The sequence below is a fragment of the Psammomys obesus genome, unplaced genomic scaffold, assembly GCF_907164565.1.
Source record: "Psammomys obesus unplaced genomic scaffold, mPsaObe1.curated_primary_1811, whole genome shotgun sequence".
NCBI lineage: Eukaryota > Metazoa > Chordata > Mammalia > Rodentia > Muridae > Psammomys > Psammomys obesus.
Window position 1 is genome coordinate 10422363 of NW_026590767.1, and position 25138 is coordinate 10447500.

The following is a 25138-nucleotide window of genomic DNA, read 5'->3' on the forward strand; positions in this document are numbered from 1 at the left end:
GAATATCATGTAGCTTGCTTGTTTAGATGGAAAAATATGAACTTAGGCTTGACTGTTGGTTGGAGAGCCTCAGTGACCCAGGGATGGCATGCTGGGGAGGAGGTGGCCTGTGGTCATTGATGGTAGCATGGAAGGGCTTCTAAAACTCTGAGGACAAAATGTAGAGGCCCTGACACACACTGTGTGATGTGGGCAGAGGGTCAGGTGCTCATGCGCCACCTTCAGGTAGCTCTGAAGATCTGGAGGTTGTTGTCCTTTACTGAGGGACGTAAGCACTGTCTCCAGCACTGTCTTCTGGAAGGCTGGCAGGCTGTGTCTCCTGGAGACTGCTGTGGCTGCAGCAGAAACAAAGCGTGAGGGGGGAAGAAACGTAGCAGCTGGGGGCTGGGCAGCATGGCCAGCATGGTGCTCGGCCTGCTTTGATGGTAAAAACACAGGACGTGGGTATGGGCTGCATGTGGGCAGAGCCCACGATGAGCTGAGGAATGGGGGCACCACTACAGTGATGGTCACCCTTAGGGAAAAGGTTGTGGGAGTGTGATGGTCAAGAGAGGCAAGTGTGTGGTGGTGTATGAGAGAACAAGTATTTGAGTAGGTGAGGATAGCATGAGCGTGGGCATGGGTGAGTGTGGAGCCTGTGAGAGTGAGCGTGGGCATGGGTGAGTGTGGAGCCTGTGAGAGTGAGCGTGAGCATGAGTAAATGTGAGCTTGAGAGTGAACATGTGTGTGTGCTTGAGTATGGGTATAGGTGAGTGTGGGCACAAGCAAATATAAAGCTTGTTGGAGTGAGCATGTAGGCTTGGTGGTGATGGCACAAAACACCTTTAACCCCAGCACTCGGCAGGCACAGGCAGGCAGGTATCTGAGTTTGAGGCCAGCCTGGTCTACAGAGTGAGTTCAAGGACAGCCAGGACTACACAGAGACACCCTGTCTTGAGGGGAGGGGGAAAGAGTGTGTGTGAGTGTGAGCATGTATGACACTGAGCACGGAGCCTGTGAGAGCGTGTGAGTGAGGTCAGGGCGGTGATAATGCAGTTCAAAAGGACGCAGAGGAGGCTGGCCAGGTATGAAGGAATGTGTCCAGAGGCAGCTGGGCATTTCCTGTCACTCATGGTGCTGACCTTGTTCTTTTCAAGTTATCTCTCTCCCCTTCCTTCTCTGTGGAGTATTCTCTCTCTCTTTCTTTCTGGGTTTCTATTTTTAATTTTATTTTTTTTCACAATTTATTCATTATATGTCTTGATTGTAGTCCCTTCCCTCAACCCCTCCCAGTCCCACCCTCCCTTCCTCTTCCTCTCTATCCCCTTCCCCTAGTCCACTGAAAGGGGGAGTTCTCTTCTACCATCTGCCCATAGCTTATCAAGTCTCATCAGGATCAAGGACTGCCTGGATCCTCTTCCTCTGTAACCTGGCAAGACCGCATTGCCAGGGGCAAGTGATCAAAAATCAGACAGCCAAGTTCATGGCAGAGGCAACCCCTGCTCCTCTTACTCAGACACTAGACCATAGCAAGGGGTCTAGGTCCTTTCCATGAATGGCCCTTGGAGCATCAGTCTCTGCAGGAGGCCCTGGGCTCAACATTTTTAGCTTTGTTGATCTCCATGTGGGGTTCCTGTCCTCTCCATGTTCTGTGTAGCCTTGGTTGTCCTGGACTCACTTTGTAGAGCAGGCTGACCTTGAACTCATGGAGATCCTTCTGCCTCTGCCTCCCTGAGTTCTGGGATTACAGACATGTGCTACTGAACCAGCTCTCTGTGGAATATTTCAATCACTTATTTAGAATGCTGTCTAATTTCTCCATAGCTGTGAGTGGCCTCTGACAAACAGTAAACAAACAGGTTACCTTTGTCTAAAGCACTCTCTTGGTGCTGTTTTGTACTTCTTGTGGATCCACAGTGACAGTAAGAAAAAGTCAAATTAATGATCTAAATAAGACTGTAAATCAAAAACTGGATTGGGGGGGGCTTGCAGTCCCAAAGCCCTTCAAGAGTTGCTAGCACATACTTTCATGGCTATGCTCATGTAGCCTTGAGCATGACTCCTGGCAGGGCCATCTTGGAGGGGGCTTGCCAGGTTCTGTGCAGCATGCAAACTGGATCTCTGGCAATATCGTCCTGGTTCCGATCCATTTCCAAATGAGGCAGGTGCTGCATTAACACAGCAGCTGAGATGTGTGTGGGGTTTGGATCTTGCATAGCTGGACTTCCTGGTATGAGCCAGAACCAGGGAACGTTTGGTTGGTGTGAGCCTGTGGGCGCTTCATGGCGGCAGATCTGGGTTATGCCGGGTATTACTGGCCTCCCCTCCCTTTCTTTCTGGTGGTTTTGTGCTCATATGAGGAGATGAACAAAGATGATGTAGGGGTGGGCAGAACCTATGTTGTGATCTCTGGCTTCTGTGGACAGTGAGGTACTAAGATTCAGACATCAGGGGAAGGTGCAGGCTGTGGTGCTCAGTTGGTTCTCATGGAGGTTGAAAAGTGTGTTTTTATTTACAAAGGAGGGAGACAAAGGAGGGTCTCAGGCCTCGGGGAGGGTCTCTAGGCATGTTAGTGCCTAGCCATGCCAGCTGAGTGAGTGGTTATGAGTCAGGCACACACATGTCACCAGGATTGTGGAAGGACCTGGTATCATCACAGCCTACGTTCCTAGGCAGGTGTCCCTCAGTGCTGTTGTTACAGTGCAAAGCTCATGTGTGTAAGCGACAGGAGAGGCCAGTACTCTATGCCCCAGGCTGGGGAAGGTACCTTCCAGCCAGCTCCTCATTTAGCTTCTTCTGTAGAGATAGTGGAGAAATGACAATGTGCCCAGGTGGTACTGAAATAAGGAGTACTGAGTCTGGAACCTGGGCCCTCCTTGTCCTTGCTCAGTTCCTGCTGGCTCTTCCTCTTGTTCTCTTGTGAGGGTCCCATTCTCTGGTTCTGAAACCTCATGACACGTGTGTCCATTGCTGTGAGAGGTAGAAGTACTGGAAAGATGGAGTCTATGTGGGTCGTGGCCCCCATGACAAGCAGCGTGGAGAGGATTGTGTCGGGTTGCCTTGTGCCAGTGTTCCATGCTGAGAGACATTTTATAAGCACAGTAGAAGTCGAAGTTTAACAGAGCAAGGCCATGGTGCCCCTTGGTAGAATTTACCTGGGTAGGGGCTCTTGGGCCAGGTGGCAGAAACTGGGAGAGCATAGTTGGGCTTTGCCTGTGATCAGACTGGGGACTTGGTTAGTGGTATTGGCATTTGTTTCATGAATTAAGTCCCACTTCTAATCCTGAAGGCCACTGGAGTGTTGACAGGGAGCCTGGAGCTGCGTGGATGAGAATGAGAAGGCGCTGCAGGTGGGAACCCTCGCTGTGTTAAAGCTCCACTTGCTGGAACTGTGGTTGCTTTGGAAAGGCACAGCACAGTGGTTGTCCTGGAGACTGCTGCCATGAAGTCCATGCAATGGGCTCTTGCACCCAGAACTTCTGGGGGCTCCACTGCCCCTGCCTTTCCCCTGCCCATAACCCTCATCCTTCAGAGACCCACTGGGGCTGCCCTTAAGGGGCCTGGAAAGGGCTTGTCTACCATGACTTAGCTTCTACCCAGAGGATTGGTGAGGCCTGAGGACCAGACCTGCTGAGATCTTCCTCTGTGTGCATATGCCCCATTTCCTGTGCCCTTTCATTGTGGGCATTCAGCTGTGTCTGCTTTTTGGCTTCTGTCAACACAAGGTTCCATGTGGAATGCATCTTTACTTATCTGGAAATTATTCAGAGGAGTGGACATGTTGCTTAAATCGTGGTCCAGACTTAGCATTTCAAGGACCAGCCTGACTGCTGGCTCCATCAGTGTAGACGGTTTCTGTTTGCTACCCTTTTGTCTAACACTATTCTAGCATCTTCACCATTGTATGATCTGCCTTGATGGGTTGATTATTTATTTATGTGAGATATATATATGTATGTATGTATGTATGTATGTATGTATGTATTTAAGACTGGCTTTACCTATGTAGCCCTGGCAGGCCCAGAAGTCAGTTTATAGATCAGGCTGCTATCATACTTGGAGCAGCCCTCCCTGCCTCTGCTTTCTAGTGCTAGGATTACAGCGTGCCCCATAAAACCAGGATCTTCAGTGGTTCTGAGTAATGCTGAGCTTCTCTGCCTGTGCTTGGCTGTTCTGTTAATGTCCTTACCCCAGTCTGGCTTGTCTTTGTAGTACCTGTTACCATCTTCTGTGAGGATAGGGCAGGAAGGCAGCCTCTTTCTCTCTCTCTGTCTCTGTTTGTGTGTGTGGGGGGGGGGTATGAAAACCACCTGGGAGTCCCTCTAAGGCACCTGTTTGAGACCTGGTGGAGTCTCCTTGTGCTCCTTGTATGGTTTGTGATGCTTTTGATCTTTGCCAGCTTTTTTCCATCATTAATTTTTTTCTGCAGTTTTGTCTCCATGATTTTCAGGACTTTCAGTGGGCAAAATGCTGGAAGTGGTTTAGGGCTTGGCTATAGCTGGGCAGTCTGGGCTTTGCTCCCCAGAGCTTTACTTGAAGGTGTTCATGTTCTACCTATCTGGGATGTGCTGAGCAGGGATTTCTGTTTCAGTTTTTGAGAAAGGCCTTGTAAAAACAAACAAACAAACAAACAAACAAACAAAAAAGATCAACCAACCAACAGACAGGCAAAGATATAATAACACTGTTTACAGCTGTTGCAGTTTTTTAAGAGTACTTCAGAGTGTGATGTATATTGGCATTATTGAATGGGTTTGACACTCCTGGTCTGCTCATGGGACACTGTTTCCCGACACCAACTTTTAACCAAGGCCTACCCAGGCCATCTCAGGCTTGCTCATACCCGGCTCTGGCTGAGTCCCATGCTTGGGCTTGGTTGGGCTACACTGCACTGTGCCTGACTGACACAAAACATTCAGGGTTCAGGAACCTTTAAGTGTGGCCACAGCTCCTTCCTGCTTTCCTGAGCAGGACTTGTCATGGCCGACACTTGGCTTGTTGGGTCCTGCTTCCTGTTTGAGAACACGTGTGCATACATGGCATGGGGTTTTCCATCTGTCCATTTTCTGAAAGTTCTGAGCATTATGACTAGTTCCCTAAATCCCTCCCCAAAACATCCTTTTCCTACCCCAACTCACAGAACAGCCCCATGATGGCTGACAGTGTATGCTCATATAGTACTGTGGAGTGGCATGTTGCCTTTTGGAAGCAGGTATATGGTGCTGTCCCTGCATCCTTCCCTATGACCCCTGCTGTGGACAGGACAGGATGTGGGTGAGTGGGACACAGGTGCTGTGCCCCTGCCTCTGCCTAAGTGAGGATTGCTCAGGTGTGCATTACAGGGGCAGCCCACAGAGCCCATGTACCACCTGTGGGTACATGGTGTCCCTCTGGGGAGTACGGATGCCACATAGATGGAGGTTCCCATGCACATCCCCCTGCCTTCAGTGGGGCAGCCTTAGGCTTCCTCATGGGAGCCTCTGCCCCCAATTTAGAGCTATGACTGTGTTCTAAATTTCCCTTTTCTTCTTAATTTACAGCCAGAAAACCTGCAGAAGAACTGGCTTCGGGAATTTTACCAGGTAAGAGCCTCTGAGCAAGCACTTTCTGAGTAGCCACTTGGGTAGGTGAGTATCGTTTTTGTTGTGGTGTTTTTATGTGCAGGTACATCTTGCCCCTGGGGAGCATAGAAATGGCTGTCAGCAGGTCAGTCCTAGGAAGCAGTTGTTGCCATCCCCTAATGAATTGAAATTCTGTTCTCTGGCTTCCTCCTGGGAGGGAGGGAAACAGAGAGAACACAGGGACCTTGGTGGGGTTGCTTCTTTCAGGTTGCGCATCTGTACCAGGATAAATAATGCTTTTCAGGAAGGTTCCTCTAACTGCAGCATGAAGCCTGGACAGACCCATACAGGTGGCCTGACCACACGGGGCCTCCCGCCGTTCTAGGTGGAAAGCCAATGGGGGGTGTTCCTTCTAATAGATAGGCAGCAGTCTCCTAGTTCATCCCAGTAGGAGGATGATTTAGCACAGCAGTCAGCCACCTGGCTCTACAGTTGGCTCTGGGTCAATGATAGATCTCTGAACAGATGATATGTTGACCTTGCAGATGGAAAGGGCTGAGCTGCCAAGAAGGGTAACCCAATGTAACTGGGAGAGTGACCACAGCCCAGAGGACAGCAAGGCATGCTGTATATGTACACAAAAGTTCCCACATGGTTTTCACAGAGTTAGGCTAGGGCTGTGGTGTTTAAGTTTCACAGCTTTGTTTATTTGTTGGGTGGAGGAGATCAAGAGTGGGGCCCAAGCCATGTAGGAGGCAAAGAGGCAGGCCCCGGCCCATGGTGCATACTGGCTGGTAGCTCTGTAGCTTGCTGGGGGTGTAGGCTGGGTAGGGTGAGGATTAGGGGAGGCACAGTACATGCTAGTTATTCTGGGAACAGTGAGGTGAGTCTTCTGGCCAATTTTTTTATTTATTTTTATTTACTTTTTATCCCATACAATGCTTGGCAGCTCTCCTGTCTTACTGACCACCATATATGTCTATTAGGCATTTGGAGGTGGGGTCATTCACTCAGAATCTAGCATTTATGAACCTCCCATTATCCAGATTTTACACTTGGTTCTGGTTAGGGATCTAAGGCAGGTTCATGGTGTGTATTTAAGCCAAGGACGAAAAGGCCCTGAGTTTACTTGGGGGTGGAGTTGATAGCCAGGGAGGGCCTGAGACAGTGAGGGGCAGGGCAGGGCCTTGCCATTGAAAGATCTGAGGTGGTGAGGAGCAGGTAGGGTCCTGATTAGAAGACCTGAGGTAGCAAGAGGCAGGGCAGAGACATGCCATGGAAGGGTAGAAAGTGAATATGGGGGCCTCTGTCAGAAAACAGTCTCAGTAAGTAAACAGAGGAGAGCCTTGTCAGAGGGTGGTCTTAGATGGTTAGGGGCCAGTTGAGTTTAGGGCCTGGGAGCCTGAGAGTCATCTCCTGGGCTGCCAGGTCTGTGTCCTGTGGAGATGGTGTGGTATGGCCTTAAGATCATTTTATGAGCTCAAGTGATTGTGTGGATACACACAAGGTGGTGGGCATGTATGCCTCTTGTTCTTATAGTCCCTGGATGGTGTGGTGCATGTTCTTAGGTTAAACCAGTGAGCTGATGGACCTTGGTTGTGAACCAGTTCTATGAGTGATTGATGCAATGAGAGTCATATCTGGGATTGCCCAGAGGCACAAGGGAGCAGAGTTCCCAGCATGCTTTGGTGTCAGCATGATGGATTGATAGAGGGATATGGTTTGGGGATAGGGAAAGGCATGGGGGACAGCATGGAGACAGGGTGTGTCAGGAAATCTGGTCCCAGATTTGCAGGCCTCTGTGTAGCTGGCATTATGTGTGGTAAAGAAGGATGCTGCTTAAGTTTGCCTCCCCTGCAGAAGAGTCTTGGTTTTGCTATCTAGAAATAGCGATTGGCTTGTGGAAAATAGCTGTCTATGCCAGTCCCCAGGCATTTAGTTGGGCAGGAGATGCAGTCTTGTGCTAGGGTCCCAGCGGGCTCACCTGTTCTGAGTCTCCTTGGTGACTGATGGAGGCATGAAGTGATAAAGTGATAGCCTCCTATACGGTGAGGCCAGAACATTCTTCTGTGAGCATGGAAGCCATGAGTGAAAGTCCTTCTCAGCAGTAACAAGAGCAGGTGAGAGTGAGGCCTGGGTACGTGAGGCTAGCACTGGTCAGTGATGTTACAGGGTACCCTCATACAAAGCCATAACTGTGAATCTGGAGCTAGGCCTGAGAGTATAGAGATGGCACCCGTGGACTTGGTTTTGCGGGGGCTTACTAAGAAATCCTGTACAAGAGCTGTGTGATTAGAGCTAGGTCTGCCTTGCACTGTGTCTATCTGATTAATTTACTCAGTACCTGCCTCCCAAGACAGGCCCTTGACAGACCCCTGAGGGGTCTCGCTGGTGTTGCATGCTTTCCCTTCCTCTCCCCTGGGTGTTCAGCCAGGCCCTTATGTCCAGGTCAGGCTCCATCCCTCACCATCGGTGGGAGGGAAGCAGGAATGAGCTTGTAACTTGTGCTCTGAATGTACGGTGAGAACAAAGAGGTCATGTTGTGAAAATTGGGGAGAATGAGAAGTAAAGCCTCTCCTGTATATTTCAGCACATGTGTGCAGCTATAGTGCTTCATGTATGCCCTGAATTACATTTCAAAGCCAGTGCTTCGGCCCACTCATTCGTTCCTTCATTCATCATTCATTCATCTGAGCTTCATTCATCTGGTAGGCGCCAGCACAAACAGGACACATATTGCTCTCTCCAGCACCCATGCATCTTGGTGAGCCTTGGAGGAGCCTTTTCTTTTTTGGGGGGTGGGGGAGAGTGTAGTTGTGGACAGCCTCCAAAAGAGATTGAGACTTGAGGGACTAGGAAGAACCCTTGCTGGTCTTGTGTTGATTTTGATTCTTTCTGCCTTGCAGGTGGGACAGCTAGAAATTAGCTTCAACTTTATTGATATTGAGAAAGGCAGTGTACTTTAGTGTTGAGCACTCAAGGACAGAAGCCTCTTGCCTTGTGTGTTGGAGTGCCTAAGCATCTGGCTGCCTGGCATTGGGGGTGTGTGAGGGGAGGGGCACTTGTTAGTTGAATATCATTCTAAAGAAATTGAACAGCAACAACAAAAAGCTTAAAGAAATACTTCCTCTGCTCTGTTCTGCATCTAGCTTGATAGACATACACAGCTTAATATATTCATGCCTGTCTGTGTGGCTGCAGAGGAATATATTAGATCTTCCACAAGCGATTATAGACATGCACCCTCTCTGTAAATTAACACTTAGAACTGTTTCAGTAGCTTTGTGGTATTTCCTTGTATGCTACACTTTGAGTTTTTGAAGGCATTGTTCTTTTAATAGGACTCTTAGATTGTTTGAATTTGGCAGTACTAAGGATAATTACAAAATAAAATGGGATATACTGTTATTTCTACCAATATAAAACATGAGGGTTGTCTTAGTTACTTTTCTGCTGCTGTGATAAAATACCACAACCAAGGCATCTTATAAAAGAAGCATTTAGTGTCAAGCTCACAGTTTCAAGCAAAGGTACTGTGACAGGTACTGTGAGCTGAGAGCTCACGCCGTGATTCATAAGTAAGAGATGCGCTTGTGTGTACACACACACACATGAAATGGTATAAGTCTTTTGAACCCTCAAAGCCTGTTCCCAGTGACACACTTCCTCCAACAAGGTCACAATTCTTCCCAAATAGATCCACCAACTTGGGCCCAAGTATCTAAATATGTGAGCCTATAATAACTCAGTTTGGCAGTTCCTAAGTGAGCTAGCTTAATGTATGTGAAGATGGCCAGTATGTACAGCAGGGCAGTCATCATGAGCATCCTTCCTGCATCCTTCACAGCAGGCCTTTCTGTGATCGTGGGCCATGTGCACTGCTGTGACTTTAAATGTACAGACTTGTAAAATGGCTCACAGATAGTGAAGTGTGATAACAAGAGGTGAGCCAAACAGGCGCCAAGCCTGTGGTCCCTTGAAAATCTTCTATGGCCTTTCCTTACGGGGGGTTTAAGAACCCTGTGATGGCTCATATGTGTGTCCAGCTAACATGAAAGAACAGTTACTGGTTTATCCGCCCGCCTCAAGGAAACCAGAACCAGGCAAAGTGCACACTCCTGTGCTTCAAGCACTAGATAGCACAGAGCCTTGGACAGTGGTCCCTGTGGGAGGGAGTAGGTTGAAGGAAGCACTCTGCTCACTCAGCTTGTAGTAGAGAGAATTTCCATAGAAGCATCCAACAACAGCCTGTTAGAGCAAGTTTAACATCCAGTCACAAATTATTCACTGGGTGAAGACGCAGGAAAGTATGGCCTGAAATCAGAAAAACCAGCTGTTAGTGTGGGCCAGGGTTGCTGGTTTTGTCGACTCTGAAGTTGCCTTACTCACTGCCTTTTGCCCACTTCCTCTTTTCACTGATCTTTGCTCTTTCTTTCATTATTCTGGCTTCACTTTGTTCTTTTATACCTAGCTTCTGAAAATTGAAGACAACATGAAAAAAATATCAGAATGCAGCATGGAATATTACACTCAAGAGCCTATAGGAAGTAAGATAATACAGGGAACAGCACTGACACCTTTAATGCCAACAGATTTGAAATTTTATATGAAGTGAGCAAATTCTTGGAAAAATGTAGTGTCATTGTTTACTCAAGAGGCAGTAAATAAATGTGGCCCTATAGTAAATGAGCTTGGGCCCGTACTCATTAGATTAAAATTTTGCTCATGTATTTCCCCCAAACCCTCCAGGTCCAGATGGCTTCACTGGTGAGTTCTGTCCAACATTTCAGCAAGAGGCAATAACAGTTTTACAGGAACTTTCCAAGAAAACTGAGTCACAGTTGATGCTTCCTAACTCAGCCTGTGACATGAACATTAATTATCCTGGCACCCAAAGTAGACAGAGACATTGCATGATACGAAAAGCACATCTCAGTATCCTCCCTGAAGACAAGCACCACAGTCCTTAAAGATTCAGTAGATCAAAATGGCATGCAGTCAGGATGTCCTCTGAACTGCGGCCCTCAGCGTTAGCCTAAGATGCTTGTCTCTGCAGTGGTCAGCAGCTGACGTGGAGTGCTATGACCGGTCAGAGTGCCGAGAGTAGGTGTCTAGTGAATGCTCAGCCCTAAGTGGGACATCATATCAATTCTCACCCCCAGTGATCAGTGAACACCACAGAAGAGGGACAGGAAGAATGTAGGAGCTGGAAAATGGAAAGGAATGCTGTGAAATGCTGTGTTAAGGGCATGACATGGCCAGTGTGCCCATGAACTCACTGTAGCTATGATTAATTGCACAAGATCAGTGAAGTCATCAATTAGACTTTTGGATTATCAACCAAAAAAAGGAGAGGACATGAAATAAGGAGAGGTACATATTGGGGATGCATAGAGGCAGTGGGAGGGAAAATTGGAGTGTCTGATTAGGATGCATTACCTACATGTATGAAATTGTCATATAATAATTAGAAGGTATTCTATTTAGAAAGATGGAGTAAATCAAAGCTATAAACATGAAAATACTCACACATGCCTAGAGATGATGCAGTTTTTCTCAGTATCTGTGGGGAATGGGTTCTGGTGCATCCCACAAATACGCAAGTGGGTGCTCAGATTCCATCTATGAAATGGCCCAAAACTGCATAGAATTTGTGTACATCTTCCCACACAATTTAATATCTAGCACAATGTGGATACTGTGTAAATAGTTATCTCTGTATTGTTTAGAGAATAATAAGAAAAAAATGTCTGTATATGTTCAGTATAGAGGCAGTTTTTCTCCAGATATTTTCAATAGTGGTTAGTTGAATCCATGTATATAGATAGAACCATGGACTCGGAGAGTCAACTGTATGTTTATTGATTAATGTATAATAACTTAGGAATTCAAGGCTGGCTTGATATTTGAACATCAATGACTAAGATTTACTATGTTGATTGAAGAAGAAAAAACATGTTTGTCTCAAGAGATGCAGATAAAGCACTTGGAAAAAATCCTCTAGTGTGGTGATGAAGAATCTTCAGCAAAGGGTATAGTGTCTGGGTGTGGCAGTGCGCACCTTTAATCCCAGCACTAGGGAGGCAGAGGCCCGTTGGATCTCTGTTAGTTTGAGGTCAGCCTGATCAACAAAGTGAGTTCAGGTCAGCCAAAGGCTACATAGTCAGACCTGTCTCAAACAAAATGGCAAACAAATAGAAAGCATAGAAAACAACATCCTCAGAACTCTTGGAGCCTGTGCAGTCCCCCCAGTTCACTTGTCTTTAATGGTGACAAGCATAATGACTTCTTACCTGAGACTGGAGCAGGGTTTGCTGCCTCTCTTCTCCTTATGGTGTTAAAGGGCCATGTCATTGCAGTGCAGCAAGTGAGGAAACAAGAAGAAGCAAAACCCTTTACTGGCAGAAGACATCACTGACCATCAAGTCATGGTGATCCACCAAGACTGGCTGCCGTACCGCTAACTGGGTATTTAGTTTTATCATACAAGGCCGGTGTGAAAATGTGTTTGTGTTAGCTACAAACAGCTAAAAACTAGCATTAGGGAAAACATTAGCATTCTAAAATGAAATGCCTGGGTAAAGTCTGATATGTAATGTATGTATACACACTGAAAAGCTATGAGACAGTCATGCAAGAGCAAAGAATATGAAGAACTCCAAGAGATGCCACTTTCACAGACTAGAAGATATGCATTACGTCAGTGTTAATCCACGATCATATGATATACTACTAATGTAGTTGCGATAAAAATCTCAGCAGAAGACAGGTATGTGTGGTGCATGACTGTAATCTCTGTACTTGAGCAGTTGAGGCAGGAGGGTTATGAATCTGAGAATAGCCTGAGATGCATAATGAGACCCTGACTAAAAAAAAAAAAAAAATTCAGCTGAAGTTTTTGCTACAAATATAAAATGTGATTCTATAAATATGTGGGCAAGGAAACAAACTAGAAGGACAACACAGTTTGGAGTAAAACAAGATTTGCGGACGCAAAGTTCTGGTTTCAGAGAGTATCAGAGAGCTGCAGTAGTCAAGACATGCATAGACAACTATGGAGGCACAGGTGGGTATGACAGCAGAGATGGAGAAGACCCGGAGATATGGCCAAGTGACCAGCAGCAGTGCAGAATTCAGGTTCTTAGAGGGGTGGCCAGGCCAGTATGCACTGGGACAGCTGCTGAGCCAGGTGCAAATGCACCTGTGAAGTCCACACTTTGTACTGTGACTCAACATGAGTCACAGAGCTAAATGTCAGTCCTTGCTTTCTACTGGGTACAGAAGCTGACTCAACATAGGGCCTAGAGCAAATGTGTAACTTAAGCCCATGAAACTTCTAGAAGGAAGTTTTAAAAGAATATCTTTGTCATCCTAGGTTAGGTAAAGATTTCTTACACACTAAAAGCATAACTCAGGAAAGAAAGTTAGACTTCATCATAATTAGGAACAATTCTTCATGAAAACAGTGTTAAAGAATGAAAAGAAATTCCAGGTGGTGAGGTGTGGTTTGGGGCTCAATTATTTTCAAAAGCTCCTCTGTGGCTTTGTGGTCATCAGCGGATAAGCCCTTGAATCCTGAAGGCTGATAATGTGGATCTATGGGGATGAATTCTTTGATTCATAGTACAGTGTCATTGTTGGGAAGGAGGACCTGCTGCTGCTGTTTGCCTAGCTGATTCAGGGCATGTTTTTTATGAGGCTCCATGCAAATATGTACAGTTGCTTTATTTGCAGTCCCTGTGTTTGAGAGAAGCCAGGCTCAGAACATGCCACATGACTCTGTCATATGGCATGGAGAACTGATACGACTACAGAGCAGAAATGCCACCTTGCTGGGCTGCCTGGGTTTTGTAAGGAGTTGATGGGGGGGGGGGGGTGAGGCCCAAATAGAAGCCTAGAATGATGCCAGCTGCATACGTGTACCCTCTGTACCTCTCCTGGCAGCTCCTCTCTCCCTCAGGTGTCCTTCCCCTTGCCAACATGTCACAGTGCCCAGGATGCAGGCTGCCTTTTATATTTTGCTGTTTTTATTCCTTTTGAAATTCCCTATGGGTGCTTGGGCCTCCCTGGATTGTTACCTTGCTTGCAGCTCTCCTTTTCTTCCTGACCCTGTTTTCAGCTTCTGGAGTGAGTTGATGCCCTTGGGTCTCTTCTTATTTAGGTTTTCCCATCATGCCTCACACACCTTTGCTGCCTGGCTCTGCAGCCTTGCCTATGACTGATACAGCCCTTCATCTTCACTTTTAGTCTTCAGTTTGGAGTCTGTGTCCTTCCCACCCCCTGCCACTCTGGGTATTTCCATCACCTTGAGTTCTATCACCAAAGTCTTGCCACTCCAAGCAGTGACCTTCTACCTCCCTCCCTTTCCTTATGGTCATCACAGAGCAGCCTGGGAAGAAGCTTGGACCTCAGCTCATCTTCGAGGTCCTACAGGAGTTCCCTTTGTGTTCCTCCCCTCATTGTGTATATGGTACTGGGGATTAACTCTCAAGCTTCACACATGTGAGCTATGCACTCTACCACTGAGCTATAGCCCATTCCCTTACCCTTTTTCCTCTTTAAAAAATTATCATCACCACCACCACCATCAACATCATCATCAAAATTTGAGATATGGTTTACTAAGTTTTACATGCTGTGTAACTAGGCAGGCTTTAGCCTCCCCACTGGCTGGGATTGTAGGCCTGTTTCACCAGTCTTTTAAACATACCATATAACCCAGCCTCATTCTATAGAGGCAGGAATCACCCTCAACTTGTAGGTCAGAGGCTGTCCTAAAATAGAAGGCAATAAATTTTCACAGTGTAGCACCGCCAGAGGTGAGGAAGCCAGCACTGTGGTCTTCTGTGAACTGCAAGAGAAATCTGTTGAGCATGAGGGAGGGGGAGGAGATGGAGAGGGAATAATCTTTCACTGGGGTCTGATCCTGCTACAGCTGGCCCAGGGTCCCACATGCAGGCCACGGAGCAGCATAAGCCTAAGTGTATGGTGTGTCTGCTAAAGTCAGGCTTCTTTGCTCTCAGATTGTTTCTTTGCCTGAGGGTAGGGAAGTGCCTTGGTGAGAGCCGTGAGACAAATTTGGTCTTTGTTTTGGAGCAGGGGTCCTGGAGTTGATAATACCAGTCTTGAGGGTAGTTCTAGGAGCCCCTTGGGTCTCACTACTGCTACTGTGACTTCCTGAAGACTGAGGAGGCCTGCTGTATGTTAGACCTTGTTGGGCCCCAGTGCTTTAACTCAGTTGGTATGGTTTTGTACATCCATACCTCATGTCTTTAGATCTAGGGTGTGGTCAGTCTTGCTTGTTTCCCAAGGGGCAGCCTGAGGTTCTGGCAATCTGAGTTCTGCATTCCAGAATGCCCATTGCTGGAATCTTAATCTGTCTTCCTTCTTTTACCTCTCAAGACTTGGAGGCATCAAATGTCACTTTTTAGGGACTACTTCATTCTTCTTTAACTGCACATGTGACATATGATTTGCCCATTAGAGGCATCTGGCTCCCCTTTGACCAGATCTACCTGGGCATTTGCGTGTCATTCTCTATGGACACCCATTTCTTTCAGTTCACTCCAGGAACATGTGCCAAAGGCTGTAAGAATGCAGCCAGGTGAGGCTGCCATGCCCTGTCAGCAGGAGAATCCGTAGGGAGTGACGCTGCTGCCCCTTCCTGTTCCCTGACTCTGGGAGGAGCATTGTGGTAGCACCTACCCAAGAGAGCAGCAGACAGACAGGATCTGAGAAGCATTGAGTCTGCTGGGCTCACAAGCTGCTCCTGTTCTGAGGGAGCTCTTGTTGGTCTGTGTTTTAGATCCTTTACATGGCCATATTTGCTGTAGGATTTAGACATTCATAGTCTTCACTGTGATTCTGCCTTCTTGAAGTCTAACCCCCCTCTTTGTGATAGTGCTAGTGGTGGGGTCTATGGGGTGATAAGGTTTAGACAAAGTCTTAGGATTAGTGCTGGTATTAACAAGAGACAGCAGGAATAATCTGCTTCTCCCATATGAAGACAAGACAATGGTAGACATGTCATGTAGACAATGGTAGACGAGGTAGGGACCTCAACCCCACATGAACTGGCATCTTGACCTTGTGCTTCTGTCTGCAGAACTGTGTGTGTGTTTAGGTTGCCAGCTGACTATGCTGACCAAGGCAGGGTAGTGAGGTACTGCCTGTGCTACTGGGAGGCTCTTGGGGAAATGAGACTGGGAGCTAATGCTGCCTTTACCTGAGAGGGTCAACCATGGGTGCATTGTGGGCAAAACTTGGGTCAGCATAATTAAGGTGTTGGGTGCCATGCCTCCAAAGGATGCAGTTGTCCGCTTGTTGGGTGACTCACTAAGCAATGTGCCCCTTATAGAAGTAGTGGCCTTTTATGCCCATATTTGCTCTGACCTACTCTGACAAAAAGATCCTGGTCCTTCTCTTTGCATAATTGTGGGAGGGATGGATGGGTAAATGAAAGCACAAATTACTAAGGCTGGAAGAGAAGCCTCTTCCAGCAAGAATAGTGGTAAAAGCAGAACATGCAGACTGTTTAGAGAAATGGGGCAGAAGGTTGCAGAGGAGGCCCTAGGGGACCTTGGAGAGCTTGGCTTTTCTTCTGGGGCCAGTCCTGGGCTCAATCCTGATGGTTCACAGTGGAGATGCTGAGGTCACATGTTACAGCTGTGGTTGGGATGGAAATCATGTTCAAGGAAGTTGGCAGCATGGGAAGTACCCCTGCTGCCATGCCCTCATTGGGTAAGTGCGGCCCATCCAAGCATGGAGAAGAGTTAGAGGTGATGGATGGTTCTATCTGATTTGAAGACATTATTGATAGAGACTTAATTCAGTTTCCATTGTTGATAAGCGTGCTAATGGCACATGGTTCTGATTGGCAGTCCTTTTTTATTTGGGGTCTTGATTTATTGGATAGGTTGGTTTTGAACTTGTGAATTCAAGCAGTTTTCCCACCTCAGCCTCCTGAGTATCTGGGACTACAGGTGCCACCATCATGCTTGGCACTGATCAGCAATTGTAAATACACTCCTTGTGAAGGAAGCCCAAGTTTGGATGAATACTTTTCTGGAAATTTATCTCTAGCAGAACATCCTGAAAGCAGATCTGTCAATCTCTTCTTCTGTGAAGGCAGTGATCCTGCATGCCAAGGCCATGTTTTTTTCTGTAGTGCTCTGGGTGCTCCTGAGCTGTAGCATGCTGGGAGCCACTGGCGTTCAAGGTTGTGCTCAGCTCTTCCCTCCTACTTCCTCAGAAGTTTGGGGATTGAGTCACTTTTCATACCCAGCTTTACAGATAAGAAAATTGAGGCTTAAAGAGGCTATGAGATATGCCTGTGGCCATGTGACTGAACACTGTCAGGATAAAAGCCTTGTCACTGCCGTCACAAAGCCATCATTGCTGGTGACAGGAGCTAGCAGAAGAGGCAAGCAGGACTCTGTGGAGAAAGGAGGTGCAGGCCCGAGGCTCTGTGGTGCCGTGGAAGGGCTGGCAGACACTTCTCAGAGTTGGGTCAGGGTGTGGGAAGCAGGACCTGAAGAGGAGTGACACCCTACAGCAGGGTGGAACAAAGGGAGAAGGAGATTCAGTAGCGTTCCTTTCTAGCGTAGGCTGTGTGTCATTTGTTTTGCCAGAGGAAATGGGTGGAATGGGACCCGTAAAGAAAAAGAAAGTGGTCTAGCTATGAAGACTGTGCTGGGTGGTTTTGTGTCAACCTGACACAAGTTAGAGTTATTTGAAAAGAGGGAACCTCAGTTGAGAAAATGCCTCTAGTTGTTACAGCTCAAGGAGCTGACGGGACCGTGGGAATCTTGGAGGCTCTTGGACTTTACATATGGGGCTTCCCTCTCTACTGTGTGCCTCACACTAAACACAGTGAGCTAGAAGTGGCCAGAGTGAAGAGGGACTTTATGAGATCTTGTGTGGTGGGCAGCTTCCTGAGAGAGATGTCCAGCGGTGCTACAGTTTCTCTGGTTGTTCTCACAGGCCATGGCCACTTGCTGGAAAGCCAGGAAAACACATGGAGGCCTGCAGTGCTGTGTGGTTTCCTCTGACCTTAGTTGGGAGCACATACTTCTTATATGAAAGTGAACCAGTCCATATAGCTTAGAATTCCTTAAGCACAGGGCCCAAGGACAGGACCTAGTTCCACAGTTGCCTCGTCTATCACTCTTCACAGGCCAAAGGCTTCTCTTGGGTCCCCAGAGGAACTGCTAGCAGTTTCTGCCCACAAGGGAAGAACATGACAAGAGCCACTGACATTACCAAGAAACCCTGGGCTTGTGCTCTCAGGCCAGCCACACTGCCTGCCCACGAGGCCAGGGAAGTTAACAGTGTCCTGTGCAGAGCAGTGAGACTCCCCCACCCCCCAGCTGGCTCTCTGCTAAGGGTGGACTTAAGAGAGGCCATTTGATGGGGACTACCAGGAGCTACATCTAGTGGATCCCAAGCCAAAGCGCCATAGACCTGAGTATTGGGGGCGGGGGCTTGTTTTCTAACACATAGGGATGTAATAGAGCCCACCCCTGAGCCCAAGGGCAAAGGGGTGCTTAGCGCCTGGCGTTGGTAGCAGGACTTTTATCCCTCTGTGCTTATCCTGGTGGTTAGGTTCACATGGTACAGCCTGCAGGATGTAATTCCTTTTTAGGTCACCAATACTCCTCCTTGGAGGAAACCTACCTAACAAGGCCTGGTTGTTGCTATTTTTAACTCTGCTCTTGGCAGCGCACAGGGTCGGTGACCACAGGCTCACAGCGCAGGCTTCCTGGGAGCTGAGTGTGACCCTGTACTCAGGCATCTGCGCGGCATCCCAGAGAAGGAACTTACTGTTGGAAGGCTGTGTGCCAAACTGCATGGGTGTGTTTAATTCCCTGTGCTCTCTCTGGCCAAAACGTCTAGTTTACTCTTTTCCAAAATATTTTTTAATATATTTAATATTAAATATTATTTAATATATTTTTGAACTCTCCTTGAAGAAGATAGGCATTAAAACCCTCGCACCGGCTGCGTTATCTTTAACTCAGAAGCGGCTCCTTTTGTCCTGGAGAAGACCTGTCAGCTCCATTGTCAGGCAAGGGCAGTGTTGAATGGAACTCCATGCAGTCCACAGCCACTCCCTGTGGAGGGCTGGGGGTGGTTGTGGAGTGGTGCCATGCTGTGGCATCCTATTCCAGCTGACTTTATCCTCCATCCTCCAGACATCCTGCTACCAGGTAACCTGTGTGGTCCACTGGCTTCACCGAGAAAACCAACCATGCTGCTCTCAGGCCAGCTATGGTGCCTGCCCGGGCTCTTCAAGGGCACAGAGCTCCTTCCAGCGGCCAGTGAAGAGCAGTGCAGGAGCCAGTCAGTTGTCTTGTAGCTGCTGTGGCATCTCTGTGCCCATCTCCCTCGCTCCTGATGCAGCCTTTGGCGTGACTACTGATGTCAAACCAATGCCACTTGACTTTCTGTACTGGGTGCTCGGTACCCACGTTCTCCTTAACACCTTACAACAATCGTCTGAGGAGGGCACTCCCACTATAGACCCTCATCTGAGGCCTGGGTCCTCTGAAGCAAGTGGCAAAGCAAGAATCCTAGGCCTGTGTGGTTCCTGGACAGGCCTTGCTTTTACTCTGACCCCACCCTTTGCTAAATGGGCAACTACAGCTGGTTGCTTTCCTCACTGGAGCCTACAGAAGTGCTCAGGCACTCATGGGTCAGACATTCGATACTGCCATTATTAAGAATCAAATTATATGAAGTAAGTGACATAATGAAGTAAGTGCCAGTAAAACTGAAAACAGTGATTGCCCGGGGCTCATCTCTTCTTAATGACTTTGTGGCGCTGTCTCTGCCAGTGGCCCTGGTTGACCTGCCTGTGCTGCAATGAGTCTGGAATAGCTGCGTGGCAGTGAGTTACTGGTGTCTCCACTCACAGGGTGTTGATATCCTAGGGGCATTGGTCCCAGGGAAGTGGGTGGGTGCTGAACGCAGCCCTTTCCCAGGCTGACATTGCCTGCAGAGTGAGCTGAGCAAGCACTCTCATTTGACCACTGAGGAGACTTGCGTCCCCTAGGGCACTAATTCCTGGGATGTGTAGAAACCAGCAGAAGACTATGAGCCTGCATTGTTTCATGACATTGCAGCCAAAGCATTACTTGCTCAGCTGCCTCAGAACCTCTGGCACAGGCCCTCTACCCATCTTCCCACAGAGAGTGTCAGTATCCTATTTCTGTGTCCCTGGGACTTTCTGCTTCCTCAGCGTACTGTTCACAAGTTCCTTACAAATTACTGCACAGCTTTACTCCCCTGTAAAAGAGATACTCTTTAAAAATGTTATTCAAAACTTGCCAACAGCATGTCACTAAAAATTATCATCTTCTGATGAGCTCCCTAGGATTGCTCCTCGAGTACAGTGTCTGGGTCAGTTCTGCGTGCGCTCTCATTGGAATGTGCAGTCCGGCCCTGTGCCAGCCTTGCAGACAGGTGGGTTTAGCATGGCTTCACATGTCTGAGTGGAGCTCCTTACTGCCGTGGGGGCTGGACACAGATTCTAAGCTGAGCTCTGCCACAGGACAGTTGTAAGTGTCCTGTCTTTTCCTCAGCAAACTAGGAAAGAACAGACTCTTAAGATCTAAGATAAGGAGCGGGATACAGCTGGGACACAGAGTTAACAAAATGTAACTAAAAAGAAAAAAGAAAAAAAAAAAAAGATCTAAGATAAGATCTAAGACCAGAGTTTCCCACCACCCAGGCATGTTCACTGTGAGGATTCAAAGTGGGTTTTAATGCCATTCTGGTATTTTGGCAGGGACTATGGCAGTGAGTCTCAACCCACCTCGTCCTGCGATCCTTTGATACGGTTCCTCAGGTTGCGGTGACCCCCAACCGTAAAACTTATTTCTGTTGCTACTTCATGACTGTAATTGGTTATGAATATGTAATATGTGATGTGGTTATGAATAACAAATCTCTGTGTTTTCTGATAGTCTTAGGCAACCCCTGTGAAAGGGTCTTTCGACCCCACAGGGGTCAAGATCCACAGGTGGAGAAATGTTGCACTGTGATCACTGGCCTGAGGGGATGTAAGCTTTGGGTCTCTCTGACTTTGTTCCTACCCAGTTAAACTTCGTGTGCATTCAGCTCATTTGCCCGATCAGTTCTGAGCCTTGAAAGTAGAGGACAGAGCCCCGAACTACAGGCCAGTCCCACACCCCAGCTGAGTTGGCAGATTTGTGTTTTAGATTTATTTTACCTGCAGGAATGTTTTGTCTCCATGCATGTATGTGTACCTCATGCATGCCTGCATGCCTGGTACCCTCAGAGGTCATAAGAAAATGCTGGATCCTCTAGAACTGGAGCTATGGATGGCTGTGAGTCTTCATGTAGGCACTGGGAACCAAACTCGGGTCTACTGGAAGAGCAGCCAGTGCCTTTACCCAGCAAGCCATCTCTCCAGCACAGCAGGCTTGTAATTTTCTCACCAGCTCTTCCACTTCCATTGTCTTCAAGCAAAACTGGACTGTGGAATAAGTTATCCATAACTGTTGTGGTTACCTGCAAAGGAACAAGAAGGAAGTCTCATGTCCCTCTGTCATTGCGCTTGAAGGACAGCAGCAAGTCCTGGGAACATCAGTCATGACAGATGCGCAGGGCCTCCCCAATCCTACGGGTCGTGGTTAGAATTGATTGCTCTGCTGGTAGAAATGAAAATTTTAATGACTTATTGGGACACACTTGACATGTGGCTCACTTCGTACAGTTGGAATATTTAGTGGGGGTTTCTGACACAGGCTATACCCTGAAACTCTCAACATGACCAAGATGTGATTGTGTATTGCACATGGAAGGTCTGGGGACTTTGCTGTCTGTCCCTTCCGGTCCTCTGCTGTCACTAGGCAGCTAGCTTGCTTTATGATGAGCCAGCATTTTTATATAAACAGTCTGTAAAAACAGACTCTAATAATGTATGTTCTTTTTCTTATGATGCTTGTTCCTGTGGTCAGAGGACAGTTTCTGTCCTTTCTGACTTTCATCCTTTAAGATTCAATGAGACTTGGCTTGTGGCCAGAAAAAGGCTCACATCCTGCAGGCACTGAGCATGTGCTTCTGTGGTGCCATAGGTCTGGGCACACAGTTATGCCTTCTCATGTCCCGATTGTGTTTGTATGCATGAGGGTATGTGCTGTGTGAATGTGTGCGTGTGTACACGTGTGCCCCGTGACCATGAGTTGCGTGTGTGTGTGTGTGTTTGTGTGTTGTCACTTCCTGAGGGTGGATGGCAAGCTGCTTCAGTGATTGTAGGTCTGTTTCTCTCTTTTGCTGTCATTTTTACCCAGTGTGCTTTGCATGTCATTGCTGCTTCCCCCAGGTCATTTTTCTGTCTTCCTCTCTGATGGCTTTGAAGCGTTCATCTCTTGAGGCCTTTTCTGTCATCAGTTCCATTCCTCATCTCTCCGTTCCCCGTGAGGTGGGTCTTTCTGTATAGCTGCTTCAAGCCTGTACCTTCCTAATGTGGCCCTTTCTGGCAGCACCCCTGAGGCCTCACTGCCCTCCCTACATTACTGTCATTCACTGGCTGTCCAGGCTGGGCACTGCAGGGCCGTCTGGGCCCTCGCCACAGGCCCTGTGAGGCTGGTGAGTGTCTCAGTGGGTTTGGTTCCAGGAGGATCTGGAACTGTTTCTTTCACACAGCCACATCACCCAGCGCAGGCCCAGGCTTGCCACTGAGCCCTGATGTGGCTGGCTTGTACCTGCCCTTCATGCTTCTGTGTGCACACCCTGCTTTTTGTTCTTTGTTTCCCATTTCCACTTTGTTTGGGGTTTTTCATTCTGTTCTGATTTATGTTTTAGATGTTTGCCTTTTTACCAGCATTTGGAGTAGTTGCTCTAGCTTTGTGCTACACAGTCATGTGTCAGTTAACAGCAGGGACTCATTCTGAGAAGCATGTCATAGGATGCTTTTGGCAGGCAAGCATCCAAGAGTATACTCAGATGCTTTGGTGGCCAAGGCAGCCATTCAGCGTGGCCCTTGGACGTAGTAGGGAGATACAGCGATTAGAGATGGAGGAGGCTGCTGCAGCACTGTGGGCGGACCTTTTTAGAGCAGCCCCTTTCTGCACGGAGGAGCGGGACACTATCTCTGGAGGAACAGCATACTGAATACATAAACCAGGAAGTCATGTGTGGCCAGCTGTTCTGTGGAGCTTGTGCAATAGTGGCTGTGCAGGATTGGCTGTGTGCTGGCATCACCACAGACACAAACACCATGACATCATGAGATGGTGTCATCTCGGAGAACACTGCTGTACACGTAGCTCGTCACTGATGGAGACATCACTTTGGGTACATGACATTAGCAGTAAAAATGCTCCCCTGTCTGTGTTCTGTGTGGAAATCTTGGGGTGACATAGAATTACGTGTGGTGCATAGTTGCATCTGTGGTGGTGAAGAACCCAACAGGCACTTTCCTTGCTTCAAACCTGCAGTCTGCACCACCTACTTAGCCAGATTTGGTTTTGGAAATGAGGTACAGCCAGCCTGTGGCTGGTTTCGGAGTTTCCCAGAAAAGCTCAGCTGTTATATAGACAGGAGTGGCTAACAGAGCCTGGACAGATAACCTTTACCCAGATCACCCAGATTCCTCAGACATGCCACATTTTCTCACCAGAACCTGCCTCGATAGTGCCTTCAGTCTGTACTTTATTGCCCTTGAGATGTTTCTGGAGCTATCTCTGTGGCTGTCTTCCTTGGACTTTGCTTTCACAGACCAGCCTGGGTCTTTGCTTCTACTGTTTATAGGTCTTTTGCCTCGAGGCCTGTGAATCTTGGAGTTGATGCTTCTGAGTTTCTGTTTCCAGTGTTCCAGGAGGCTGTTCCCAGGCAGGTTCCAGTCTTGTTTCCCGGATGGTGGTGGTTAGCGCTGCTCCGCTGTTTGCCTTCAGTTCTGCATCGTTCCTCCCACGCCCTCTCACCCTCTTCCTGCTTTCTTTCTGCTTCTCACACATCTCTGATGTTCCTGGTTGTCCAGCTGACTTTTTACTTGCTCAACTTTTGTGGTGCCTTTTGTGATGTGCTCTTTCTGTCCTTACTTTCTTCCCTGCGGTTACCATGACCCTTGTCTCCTCATACTCTTCACATTTGGCTCTTTGTTTCTGATTTGCAGTGGCTCTGGGTCTGCCGGCACACTGGACATTACTTGCTTATTTTGCAGAGGCTTCTCCCTGTGCAGGATTTTAACCCTCAGCAGCCTGCTAGGGATGCCTAGAACCTCCTGCTCGCTGCTGCCCTCTGGTGGCTATGCAGGTAGCTTATGAGATTCCTGGTGTGCTGGTGCCCTCTGCTGTCAGTTGTTGAGTCAGGAACCTTGGCTGGTTGTGGCTTTTTCCTGATAGCTACTTCTTGAACATCATGGTTTTTGTCTTATCAATCTCTCTCCTTTTGGGGCTTTTCTTTCATTTATGCTTTACTACTCAGTTACCTAAGGTTGCTTCTCCCTGTTTCCTTTTCTTTTTTGTTGTTTTAAAGAAAATTTTCAGGAACCCTGTCTTAGATGTTTCTCTTTTTTGCCACCTGCTTTGAGTTGCAGACCACTGAGATCTCCCTGAAGCCCATGCACTGATGTCTTGGAATCTGCCCCATAAACTTGGGGACACCTTCCATTTCCTAACCTAACTTTTTGTTTTTCTGGAAGCCCTGATCCAGGGTGAATTATGGTTGCTGCTATATCATCTTGAGTCACATTGAGGTTTTGGTGTATGTATAAATACATATATCATAGTTTCTATGTTGTGTGTGTATATATATCTTGTGTTTGAATATATGTATATATGAAATTTAGAGGAACAGAGTTTGGAGATTAGATTCAGCCACTCTGGAAGCTGTATATCTAAAGCAGCAAGAAGCCATCTTTATTGCTTGCCCAGACTTTTCCTCCATCCCAGGCACCTCATAGGCCTCTTGGAAACATTTAGGGAAGAGCAGGTCTGTGACTGGGATTTTTCTGAATTTTCTTCTTCTTTGAGAATGTATTTATTTTGCCTTCTTTCCTGACAGATGTGGCCAATATTCTTGTCAGCATGTGAATCTGTTCCATGCCCAACATCAGAGGAACTGGAGTGTCTCCACTGAGTCTGTGTCTCATTGCTTTTCTCTAGATGGACACAGGGCTTTTCCAGTCTCTGGTTTTTATAGGTTTAGTGATGTTTGGTTTTCTCTGGATTAGCTTGCCAGGAATCCATTGATTTTTCTAGAGTCTATGAGTCTCAGCAAACCAGGAAAACTTTTAGTTGTAGTTGTTTAAAGTGAAATTTTCCCGCTCTGATCTTCACCTCCTCCTTTGTATTCCAATTACAGTCCTATGCCACATAATGTTTCTGTCATCTATGTCTTCACCCAAGAGGGACTCGTACCACAGGGTGGGTAGGTGGTCATGCAACTAAAAAATTCCTTCAACCTAAGAAAGGTGTGGCTGAAAAAGCAGGAGAAGAGGACTATAGAAGGAGGAGGAGGGCTCTGAGGACATATATCATGGAGGCTGAGCAGAAGTAGATTTCATCTGACTTCACAGACCTGGAAGGTCTTTCTTAACAATGGAATATTCTTGGTTCAGTGTTGGTATG

General features: G+C 47.5%; 1 protein-coding gene across 2 annotated transcripts in view; it reads left to right on the forward strand.

Moving 5' to 3' along the window:
* Positions 1 to 25138, forward strand: part of Inpp5a (inositol polyphosphate-5-phosphatase A) — a 184442-nt gene that overhangs the window by 50340 nt on the left and 108964 nt on the right. For both annotated transcript variants that reach the window (XM_055608822.1, XM_055608823.1), the window contains exon 2: positions 5520 to 5561. In XM_055608822.1, the coding sequence (XP_055464797.1) occupies positions 5520 to 5561 (42 nt within the window). The remainder of the gene's footprint in view (positions 1 to 5519; positions 5562 to 25138) is intronic.